This window comes from Gobio gobio, assembly GCF_949357685.1.
Source record: "Gobio gobio genome assembly, chromosome: 2".
NCBI lineage: Eukaryota > Metazoa > Chordata > Actinopteri > Cypriniformes > Gobionidae > Gobio > Gobio gobio.
In genome coordinates, this window is record NC_137098.1 from 40,381,228 (window position 1) to 40,394,132 (window position 12,905).

The following is a 12,905-nucleotide window of genomic DNA, read 5'->3' on the forward strand; positions in this document are numbered from 1 at the left end:
CTCTTATCTTTACAGACACCGTAAAAAAAGTCTGTCACCTGACTATACAATGCAATGTGCGTTAATGAATTATGCAGACGGTGAGCGTTTTCGGGATGAATTTAACAACATAGCTCTAGTCTCTGTGAATACAGTCAGAGACTATGGTAACTTTTGCCATATTAGCTGTACAGCATTCTAGAAAGCTCTTTCAGAAAGAACATTAGCAAACATTCACAAAATATGAAGTGCCATCCTTACTTGTTCTGGATATGAAGTAAGAGCGCGAAGCGTTGGTATTGACCCATCCTTCAGAAACACCTTTTTTGCAAATCCAGCGTTGTACTGACCCTCGTTGGTGAAGCAGTCATGTGTAAAGGATTTGTGCAAATATATAATAATGTACCGACATTCTTCTGCGCATTTCCTTCAAAAATTTAATTCAACCACGGTGTCCTCAGTGGCTCGGACGCTGGGAGTCAATAGATACTCGTATGTTCGTTGGTACATCCAACAACAGAACATTTGTAGCTAGCTGATACAGCGAGTAAACAGAAATGGCGGTCTCAGCGCTTCTCACTCAGGGGTGTGTCTATGCTAAAAGGGCAGATCATCAACAGTCATGGGTGGGGTTTCCCTACTCTTACGTAGGAGTAGGGGAAATATGAAACATTATGCATTATGAGCGATTGATAATGATTGATGGGGATTATAAAAAAGTATTGGGTGGATTTTTACCTTTATAGGCTGGTTGTTTGCATACACTGTGGACACACATATCTGTGTTCAAACACCTTATAAAAGTGAATTTTACATAATAGGTCCCCTTTAAATAAAGTGCGTAAGGTTGCATCTGGGTCTGTTATTGTAGCATCATTTACCTACCCCTATATGACAATGAACAAAACTGTTATTGGTCACTTTACATGTCAGTCAGATGTCCTCTTCCTACCTAAGTGGACAGTCCTTCGCCAACTGAAGCGCCTATGGAGCTTAGACCTTATGCTGTCAGTAAAAGCTTTGGCCACGTGAGACTAACAAGATATCAGTAACTTGAGAGTATTTTACTCTAATGACAGAAGAGAAAGCATTAAGTGTTATCCTTAGATAGCTGTCAATTTAATTAAGAAAGTAAATATTTTCCAGATAGCATTTTAACAATGCAAAAATATGCAAAGATTCCTCTATCATCAGCCCATACATGTGCAATGGTGAAAGCACAGGCAGAGATGAAACACAATCAATGCTAAATGGTTAAAATGAAAATGAAAAGGGAACACAATTCAGAAATCACCAGCCGTGGGCTGCTGGTTGAGTAACGCATGTTTAGCTGCTGACTCTGCATTAAAGTTGAGTTCAAAAGAGTAGGATTCCCACTTCAGAGTGGGATCATTTAGATGAGTTAGTATCACATGCAGTAAGACTATGGTGGGGGAAAAAAAGGAATGTTGCAAAAAATACTACATGCACTGTATAGAAATGATTTACACACATTTTCACACACAGTAAAGAAACCCAGGAGAAGTTAACAGCTGTCTTCAACGTCTCTTCTGCTCTGTAGGGATCATGCTCAAAGAAGCCAAGACCTCAGAGGAAACACACACACATAATCACATTTTCATTGATCACTGGGACCCGCTGTGTTCTCTGTCCTCTCTCTACTGACATACTGTCAATAACAACAAATAAAGCGCAGTAGCGTAGAAACAAACAGAGTGAGTTAAAAAATAGCTCACGTTAAAGATACTATAGTGGAATGGAAACAAAAATAAAATTCTAAGCTAAGACGATATCAGCAAAATGAAGTATCACAATGCAATGTAATGTCAGTGCCTCCATTATCGGTCCTCCACTCCAACCTGGTCTTACGTCCAAGTGGTAAGAGCATCAAACAAACATAAAGTTTAATGAATAAATTGATATCACTGACATTTTGTATAGTATATTTTCAGGTTAACAGAGTCTGAAAAACACTACTGTTTAAGGGGTTATGACAAGAGATTTGATGAGATATCAATTTACCTCGATCTTTTGATATTTAAGAGGTATTTTAAACTTGCGAGATGTTTTAGTAGTTTTACAAAGCTTAAAACGTCCTCCTCATTACAAACAAAGCATTTATTTAATCAAGCTCCAAAAACAGCTCCTCTGGATATTGTGGAATTTGTGACATCGCATGGGCAAAAGCATTTGCATATGTCTGCCCCCAAGAACAAGACATTAACATAATTTTTACATCATTGCACCATAGGCCCCGCCCACTGGCGTTCAGTTGCTTAACGGCTGACATTTGCCTACACGTGCGAGCACCGTGTTACGTTAAAAGCAAATTGAACTCATTATAATCACTGACGCTGTCTACACTGGAATACAGATGCCATTCACTTTACTCCACGTGTTTGAGTCTGCCAACAAGAGGACAAATTGAAGAGTAAATAGAAGTATAAAGGAACATTCGCTTTGACGTGTCCTGTTTAAACAGCTCGTTTGTATCTCTGAATAGATTTATACCAGGAATAAAATTTGGGAACAAGGGGATGGTTTATTTTTAATGGTATCCTCGATCATGTCTGAGAATTATATGTTTGTTCAGAGAATTTGACTGCAGATTGTTTTGTAAATGAGGCACAGTGTAATGGAGAGTTTGCAAAGAAACCTTTGTTGACAGATGAAGCAATCAGCTGTATTTGATATGAAAGCAGCTACATCACAAATCATAAGCAACTGATTTCATGATGCTTTGTCTGTAAATGACGGCTTTATATGGATAATAATAATATGTGTTGATACTGTTTCCTATGCAGTAATGTTAGCCAATCAAAACAGTGGCCGTTTACTTACAAGCCTTAAAGGAACCGCCCCTTAAAAATGGTCAGGGTCAGAATAAAGGTTGAAAATAATTGTTTTTCCACATATATACAGTAGGCTATATATATATATTTTTGTGTGAGTGCAAAAAACTCTAGGAACATTGAATTAAAATCCATGTCATGACCTTTTTAACTGATAGTGCTATGAGGATATATTGACAGAAATACAATATAATATATATAACTATGTTTTCAGTGGAGCTTAAAGACCTTACATAATGAACCGTTATGTTTTTATAACCTTAGAATGAGCCATTTCTATCTCCATACATCGTGGGTCCCCTTACAGTGAAATCGCCATTTTGCGCCGTTATGTTTCTACAGTAGCCCTAAACGGACAAACTTCTCTACAGAGCGCTAGTCACTCTCTGCTCTCTTTGACTATGACATTTTTATGACCCCATAGCTTCGATATGTGCTCCGAAAGGGGGGGTGCAATTTACAACCTCACCGCTAGATGCCGCTAAAAATCACACACTGCACCTTTAAGGTGCCTCTCTTGGTAATTTTGACTTGGCTTTGATGTATTTCGTTTTACAGTGATGGCTCAGATTCTGCACCTTCATTATACATGTACCTTATAATGGCCATGCACGTTTAAAGGACAATCAAATATATCAAGAGTACATCCAGAAACGAATGCTGTCGATTTAATTTAGTGTGATTAATTATTCAAAAATAATAATGTGATAAAAACATCACTCAATTAATCATGCCCCTGACAGTGTAATTGGGGATTTTTCTACCATCGAAGCTATTCAAGCTTGAAGTACCACCTTCATGTTTTTGCAAGTACATACAGATAGATCATTAAAAAATATCACAGACAGAATACAAGAAAGTTTAGCTCAGATAGACCGATAAACTGTGATGTCTTAAAGGGATAGTTCAGCCAAAAAAGAACATTCTGTCATCATTTACTTCAATTGGAACGACATGAGGATGAGTAAATGATGACAGAATTTACATTTTGGCTACTCTATCCCTTTGTGTGCAATGTCATGATTTATTGTCATTGTTTTATTAAAATTTGATTTGATAAACCTCCATCAACAGCCCTGCCCGAAACTCATTGTTTCATATACTTCAAGTACAATAATGATTAAAAAAAGACAGTATTTGTGTTCTAATTTATTCAAGCAAATAAACCCTTCCCCCATAAGCTACTTCCTTACTAAGCTACCAAGATTTCACACACTTTTCTACGATGATGCAGATAATGTTGATGTTAATGACTTTAACCCGACAAATGAGAAGCCTCATTGCTGAATTTAAATCTCCAGTTTAATTCGATTTATCTGTTCCTTGTGTCATTGAATTCAGAACGCTCCATCCTAACGTAGTGCATAATTTATGAGTTGAACAACAACAATTAAAACATCAACACAGAAGACTCTACATAATTTATTGAATGACTCGAAGAGAAAGACTGTCTGTCTGGTTAATGATGGACTGGACTTTGAAGTCTGAGATTCGGCGGCTCTGAATATCATGAATAAATTAAGAGCACATTTTACTAATTCGATTCATTTATTCTAGAATATTTCTTTTTTTATTAATTTTTTTATAGGAGAGTCATCTGTGTTACTGAAATATTTTCCTGCATGAGAGGCATGCGAGTGGAGTGGCCGTTCTCACCAACTGTTCCGGACAAGCACCATGTGTTAATGAAAGGCAACTCGAGTGTGTCTTTTTCAAGAAAAGAAAAAAAGAACTCCCTAGATGGGATGAGTAATATGATATCCTTATGACTCAAATAACTGTACGAAAGGGCATGAAGATGTTTGAAGTACCATCGTGAATTGGAAGGAGGAAACAATACACTGTAATTTTGCCTTCCTGCCATAAAGAAATATCCAGATGGCCACAGAGGTACCCTACCTGCCCAAACACATGTCAAGTGTGCCTTTTCTTTCAAAACATACTCTCTTCTTCACCTCCTCTAGTGCACATTTCTGCTATGTTTGCCTGCATGTAACATGAGTTGTGTTAAATGCTGAAGCTCTAGCTGGGAAAAAGACAGTGTTTAGCATTCCACCTGGTCATTAGGCAGCTGTGCAGCTGATATATTCTGTGCCCCAATGTAAAATTAATGCCAACCTCGTATCAACCTCAGACAGACAGGCTAATGAGAGCATTGGAACAAACATGGCTTCAATTATTCCATATGCGGCACTATATTTTTAGCTCCATCTTCTTTTCACACTTCAGTGGTCTCAATTTTTAAACCCCGATATAAAAAACTGAAACAACAACGTTTCTCTCACGATAGACTGGTAACTTTGCCTATAACACAGAAAGGTTTACAAAGCCCCAAACAAAGCAAAACAAACAAAGACCTGGCTGGCGGTCATTATACGGTCAGGGTTAGTTGCTAATAAATGGATAGTGTGAGGCAATTAGCACATGGTCCAGAAATGCCCTCAGCAGTCCTAATTAAGTCATCTCTAAGTTCACTGCAAAGGTAATGTACTTGCTTATCAGACCCTAGAGGACAGCAGAAACCAACACATAAGAGAGATCCAGGGATAAACAATAGTTATTTCTTAATGATGTACTCGCTTTGCTCTCAACATTAACTTTTGCTTCTTAGATTGTAAAATTGCATGGTTTCAAATGAACAAAGGAGCTTATTTACATCTTACAACCCTGTTTCCTTTCCAGAAGGTAACTTTGTTTTTTAAGCTTGCTGACAGTCTAAGCCTGTTGGGTGAAATGTTTTACAAAGAGGGTCGGCTGTGGCCTGCTGATGGTCTGATATATAAGAAGCAATCACTCACCTACATTCAATCTCTTTTCACTGGCATCTGCTCATGCCTTCTGCTCTTCCTCTTTACCTGAGCTCTGTCTTCCTGGACAACTGTGTTAAAGGTCATCAGGCCAGACTGCAGCCCCCACTGGCATCTCTCTTTCTCTCTTCTAACTTCCTCTCTCACTCACGTCATTCTCCATATGCATCTTTATTACGATGAATCATTCATGCTGTATAATGTGCCTATATCTATAACAATTTCATCTAATATGTAACCATTTAAAATAGTACATCTGATCACACATTTGTGATCAAGTACATTTGAGCAGCCACGTTAATTAACCATTTTCTCTTTCAAAATGTGTACGTCTACTGGCAATATCTAGCAATGCTTATTTCTGTTGTTTGTACAGTATAAGCAGCAGAAGTGGTCATAGACAAGAAATGCACAGTTTTATACCATCATGCTGTTAACCTTTCTTTAGTCATTTCAGCAAGAACCACTGCAGTTAAAAACTACCCTAAATAAATACAAAGTCAATGACAAATTTACATCTAATTACTAGCATTTTCAAATTAACATATAAACATTTAGCATAATTAGAAATAATTTGCAATTAGGAAACCCAAATATTTATATAGCTAAATGAGTATTTCTTAATCTTAGCTGAAGATCATATTAAAGGGATAGTTCACCCAAAAATGAAAATTAGCCCATGATTTATTCACCCTGAAGCCATTCCAGGTGTATATGACATTCTTCTTTCAGACGAACACAATCAGAGTTATATTAAATGTCCTGGCTTTTCTAAGCATTATAATGGCAGTGAATGGCAGCCCAAAATTTGAAGCTCAAAAAATTGCATCCATCCGTTATAAAAGTAATCCACACAGGTCCAGGGGTTTAATAAAGGCCTTCTGAAGCAAAGTGATGGGTTTGTGTAAGAAAAAATATCCATATTTAACAAATTATAAAGTAAAATTTCTAGCATCCAGCGACTGCCTTCTGTATTCAACTATGACGTCGGACTTATCGCAAGCATTTTGAACTGCGAGAGGCGTTACACTTTCTGCGTCAATTGAATACGGAAGGCGGTCCACCGGAAGCTAGGTGTTTTACTTTATAAAGTTTTAAATATGGATATTTTTCTTACATAAACCCATCGATTCACTTCAGAAGGCCTTTATTAACCCCCCGGAACCATGTTGATTTTTTTTTTATAATGGATGGATGCACTTTTTAAAGCTTCAAATTTTGGGCTGCCATTATAAAGCTTGGAAGAGCCAGGATATTTTTAATATGACTCTGATTGTATTCGTCTGAAAGAAGAATGTCACATATACCTAGGATGGCTAGTGGGTGTGTAAATTATGGGATAATTCTCATTTTTGGATGAACTACCCCTTTAAATACATTCTAAAGATATCCCAAATTTTTTTTTAAACAAATGTATGAGAATGAAGGGGTATGTTTGAAGACAGATAATTACAGCTGTATAGAGAATCTGACGTTTGATGTACTTTATTTTATTTTTTAATCAAGCTAACTGTGCATATTGTAAAGTACATATCCAGCCATACAATTTAAAACTTCAATTATAAACTGCAAACATGTGGTTGAAGAGCGATAAAGTTTGACTTGATCTAAGGTTATAGCATTTGATATTTTCCACAAGAAATATTTAAATTTGGCATAAAATAAATCAATAGAAAAGCTTGAAAAGATTTTCAAGGGAATACCAAGGGGGAATCATGTGAATTACAAATTGACTGTTGTCATCTTAAATTTTGCCACAAGGGAATTTTCCCCCAACCCATCATCATTAAAAAAAAAATTCCTATAGCAACTGTAGTCGCTTTTCGTCTCCGAGTCTGTAGGTTTTAACTGCTTTAACCTAAATTTGACTGGAAAGAAAAATCTCTTATCACTTACCTCCAAAGGGAACTCTCAAGAACTTTGTTGGAGTCTGCATGGTAATATTTAGTGAGAATGAGGATGACCTATGAAGAGAGAGAGGGAAAAAAGTGTCACTAAACATTACATAAAAATAATTTTACAATTGTTATCAAATATTAAAAATACTGTGCTGTCCAAAAATCACATTAAAAATGTATGTGAGACAATTCGAACACATTAAGAACACTCAATCCATTTAAAAAGCCTTTTTAGTCTGGCAAAGACTGTATTTGCTCTAAAACAATATTCTCTAAACACACTAGAGAGACGTCACTGCATGTGTCTAGTTCTTCAGACATACACAGAAGCATAATGTGTTTGTGGTATTAAAAATGTGCTATCCTCATCTGACATATCCATCAAACTTTATCCACTTGCCAGACAATATCTTCCTAACCTATGCTAATAACTCTTTTTTCTGATAGGACTGTCTGCACTGCAAGCAGTTGCTGTAGTATTGATGAACAAATCTGCATGATGCCAAGTTACTTTCTTCAACTGGCATCAGGGAGTAGCAGTGTGGAAAAAAGCTGACAGAAGCTGTTGGCCTATGATGCTAGGATCACAGCTTTAAACATTCAGAAATTCAAACAGAATATCAATTCTAACAAATCTAAAATGGGTTAGCAATTTTACAACCTGTAACCTGTGTCTGGATTAGAATCACTGAAGTGCCAGCTGGTGATGAAGGTCAGATTAAAATCAGATTTTCTGATGACATCACAACAGTGCGTTTTTTTAAATAATATTTTCTTCATGAGGTGTTTCTCATAATACATTTGTAATAACATTCTATTGAAAATCACATGTAATATGCAAGTGGGATGACAACAGTATTAACAAGCAATTATGCCTATGTTTGTCTCTTCCATACTTGTCCATACATCAGTTGCATTTTAGTATGTTTTAATCCAAATATGTATGATACACAGCAATCATACATGTCTGAAAAAGCACATAATGACATCTTGATAATTATAATTTATGTTGAAGGCTTTCTGTATGTATTTTTATGTTGTGGTATTTTAGCAAGAGCAAAATTAAAAAACAGCTGAGTAGGCTCTTAGAAATTGCTTCAATCAACACAATACAGATGAAAAAAATCTACTGTAGCTCCACCACAAAAATTATTTCTGCAATGTGATTCAACTTGCCTTGAAGCATTTTCACAATGAAACCCACTATTACTATATAACACTAGCATCCAGCACTCTGTTTGTAATGGACGGAAAATGCTTTATATTTTGTGCATTAAGAGGAAATACCACAATGACACACGCGCAAACGCTCGCACGCTCACACACATACAAACAGAAAACCGATGCCTTCCTCTGGTTGAGGTATAAAAGCCAGGGTTAGGTGTATCCCTTAAAGTCTATCCTATATTTTATTCATGTTAGAAGGATGCCTGAGTTTGCAGTAACAAATCAGTAGAGTGTGAGTGAAGGGGGATGACTTGTGTCTATGTGTCTCTTTTATCTTTCTCTGCTGCCTCACACACTGGGTCTTTGACAGCAAAGCCCAATGGAAAAGCATCGCCATGAAAAAGGGTCAGAGAGATTCAGGGCCTTGGCAGGGTGACTGACAGGTCGTATTGGAATGTGGCAGAAAGCGTGTGGACTGGGCCCGCCATGGGCTTTGCTCAGGGGATCGGCTGAGAGGGTTATTGCCCTGCGCTTGTCCCTCCCTCTGCAGACGACAGAGGTGCTAAAGGTCAGGAGGGTGTGAGCCAAAAATCAAAGGGTTTTTTAACAGTATGGAGGCTGTGTATGGGCGGAAGGCTATTACAGTGATTAGAGCAGGATTCAAACTGAACTGCTGTACCCAAAGCCAGTTAATTAAATCAAAGATTCAACATTTAAAGCACTTTAATGCTTACTTACAAAAATGGTCATTTGAAATGCAGTTTTGTAGGCCAAATATTTTTTGTTCTAATAAATTATTTAAATTAATTTAGTTTAGCTGCTCTGAACATTGAGTAATATAAGAGCTTGAGCACGAAAGTCAGTGTAACCATTCCTGTCAGTTCCACATTCATAATCAGTCATAAACTAAAAATATATTCCCACACACAATTATGCTGTAACATACACATTTTTGAAAAAAGTCTTTCATGCTAACCAAGGCTGAATTTATAAAATATACAGTGGCAAGAATAGTTTGTGAACCCCTTGCAAAATCTGGGAAAATGTGAATAATTTTAACAAAATAAGAGAGATCATACAAAATGAATGATCTGTGTTATTTAGTACTGTCCTGAATAAGATATCTGACATAAAAATGTTTTACATTTAGTTCACAAGACAAAAAAAATAGCTGAATTTATAAAAACTAATTTATAAAAACTCATGAACAACCATCACAAAACAAAAAACAGTCATGAATCATCCAGGGAACGACCCACAGTATTAAGAATCTTTTGAACAGGGTGTTCAAAAGATTCTTAATACTGTGCGTCGTTCCCTGGATGATTCATGCCTGTTTTTTGTTTTGTGATGGTTGTTCATGAGTCCCATGAGTTGGACATCTTCATCCTGTTAAAAACTTGTCATCCCCCCGGCTCTTAATGCATAATTTTCCAGTTGTGCTGCTTAATATGTGTTTTTTTTAATGCATCCACACAGATAAACAAAGCAAATCAATAATTTTGTCTTTACTTTAATTTTATAAATAGTGTGTGTGAATCAGCAATGTCATGTTTGTTTATGATTTGAGCAAAAGTGAAATCTGACGAACTATTGAAACGGTTAAAACAGAATCTGCTTCTTGTCGTTTACTATTTCAAATATCATGTTCCCTTCCTTTCTCTCTCTGTCTTTCTCTTTGTCTATCATCAACTTCCATCATCAAAACAAATCTGAAAAGTATCTCAGGCATCAGGCCCCCAAAGATCCTCTTGGCTATTCATGCCATAATTTGTCAAGAGCATAACTATTTACCAGATGTGATCTGTAACTAATTTAAAGAACCTTTCTCTCTGGGAACACTGAAGAAAATGAGGCTCACTGTTACAGCAAACACAACTGCATCTGGAAGAATAACCACGAATATTTTTCCACTTATGATTTTTGAAGGCCTGGGATGAATAAATATTTATCAAACAGTGGATAAGCGGTCTACATTCACCCATCAAGAAAACACAAGACAGTTGGATATGTTCTCTCCCAAATAGATACCACAGTGTGATCACCAACAAGAGAATTTGCCCTATTTATCAATACAAACACCATTATGACTATTTCTTTGAACTAATTAAGCTGAAGCTAATCAAACGTATTAGTTAGCCACAGAACATTGCAGCTCTTTTGGCATCAGGCTACTCAGTCTACCTAGGGGGCCAAGTGCCCCCGCACAGGCATCAGATGGTGGCCTTTGGAAAGAGTCTGTCTGCACCCAGCTGTCTGCAGTACAACACTAATGAACCACTGGGAGCAAAGCCTTTCACTCACTGGCATCATGCAAATACAGTTTGAGGAAAAGAACAACTGATGATCAGCAGCTTAGCGCAAAGCCCACTGAACTCATTACTGACATCAGCATGCAGAGAATAATCTTCACATCATTTAGTTTGAGCAATAACAAAGTTGACATCAGCTGAGAATGAAGGGAACTGACTTAATACACACACTCTGGTGGCAGCCTCTCAGTTTATCAGCTTACCAAGAGGAAGAGAGAGCAGACATGAAAAGATGAAGAGGGAGAAAAACAACAGTCAAATCTGCACTGAGGACAAACGGAGAACATGCTTTTGAGAGTAAGGGCGCTATTTTAACGTTCTAAGCGCATGTTCTAAAGCACACGATGCAAGTGCATGTAGGACGTGTTCGATTCCACTTTTGCAAGTTTAACTATGGGAAACATGGTCGGCTTGCCCGGCACATGGTCTTCAAGGGTTGTCCCTATTTTCTTAATGAGACATGGGTGTGTTTTGGGCATAACATGTAATAAACCAAACAGAGTCTTATCTCTCATTCCCTTTAAAAGCCAGTTGCGCTCGCACCATGGCGGATTCGCTATTTACATGGCAGAATTTGCAAGCGGAAAAACTGAATGATTATCTAGCAAGGAAACGGATCTGCTCGTCCAATGACGCCTACTTGCTTGTCATTAATACAAACAAGTAGGCTAATTCTGATAAATGCAATGACTATCCATTATGACATGTCGGCATTTTTACATTTATGTATACAATAATAATCTTTGACATTTTAATACTTTTTTTTTTTTTTAAGGATTTTTGTGTGTAATAAGCAGAGTGTAGGCGCGTTGTGGACCCGCCTATAGGCGCATATTATTAGCATGCCCTTTAAATGACACCAAAAATATTGCAGTTTCCTCTAAATTGCAATGCGCCAACAATGCGCCTGAACACACTTCGTTTTCAGACCAGCACGCTCATGGGCGCACAAATGGGTACAAATGCATTTGCTATTTAAACAACGTGGCGCAGGACGTGAAAATAATAACTGTGTCAGGCACTAAACTAGCAAAAAAACACGCTTGTATGATAGGGCCCTAAATCTTTGCTGAAAATTCTGTCTGATATTCAAATTGTATTCTGTTCTGAAACATAAAAAATATCTATTTTAATTGCATTAGGTGATTTTAGGTATCACAACATTATTCCTTATTAAATATTCAGTATACAAATGGGTATTCCTTTTTGATATGTGTAAAAAGATCACATTTTTTACAGTGTAATTAATAATTGTTTTTAAAGATTAACTTTAAGTGAGTGTTAAATGACATACAGTACATCTGAGTTGCAAAATAGAATGAGCGAATATTTATTTCAAGCCAACTTAAAAAATATCTAATGTTTCCCAATAACCAATTTAATATCAATACATCATGTATCCTTAATTTATATAATAAAATGTCAACTTTCCAGTGGTTTAACAAGAGTAGAAGCTGCACAGGGTGAAAAGGAAAAAAAGTGTGATTGTAAAATAAGTTCTCTTCTATACACACCACTTGAGATGGTACAATATGCTTAACGGCACCATGTGTGCTTCAGAAAAAGGATAAAGGAGAGATTGGAGCTTTTTCTCAAACCTCAGCAGAGATCCCTGGGATTTGTCACTATCACTGTCCTGCATAAAAGCAGATAAATGCCTCGAGCATTACACACACAGATTTGGCTTGCCAAGATACGAAAAGTATGAAAGCGCCTCTTGTAGCCTTTTTCAGCTGCGTCGCAGAAGCCTTCACGCATAAATCATTTATCCATAAGTCAAAATGTTTTTTCTTTAGTGACATAAAAAAGCTGTCACTAAAGAAAAGGCAGGTCTACAGTTTGTCTCTCCGTCTGTTCTGTTGTGAGACGAGGGGTCACAGTTCTTCTGGG

The 12,905-nt window shown here is 37.0% G+C and overlaps 1 protein-coding gene across 2 annotated transcripts in view; it reads right to left on the reverse strand.

Annotated features, from left to right (window-relative positions):
- Positions 1-12,905, reverse strand: part of sorcs2 (sortilin-related VPS10 domain containing receptor 2) — a 219,534-nt gene that overhangs the window by 149,667 nt on the left and 56,962 nt on the right. For both annotated transcript variants that reach the window (XM_079839013.1, XM_079839014.1), the window contains exon 2: positions 7,535-7,602. In XM_079839013.1, coding sequence (XP_079695139.1) covers positions 7,535-7,602 — 68 coding nt within the window. The remainder of the gene's footprint in view (positions 1-7,534; positions 7,603-12,905) is intronic.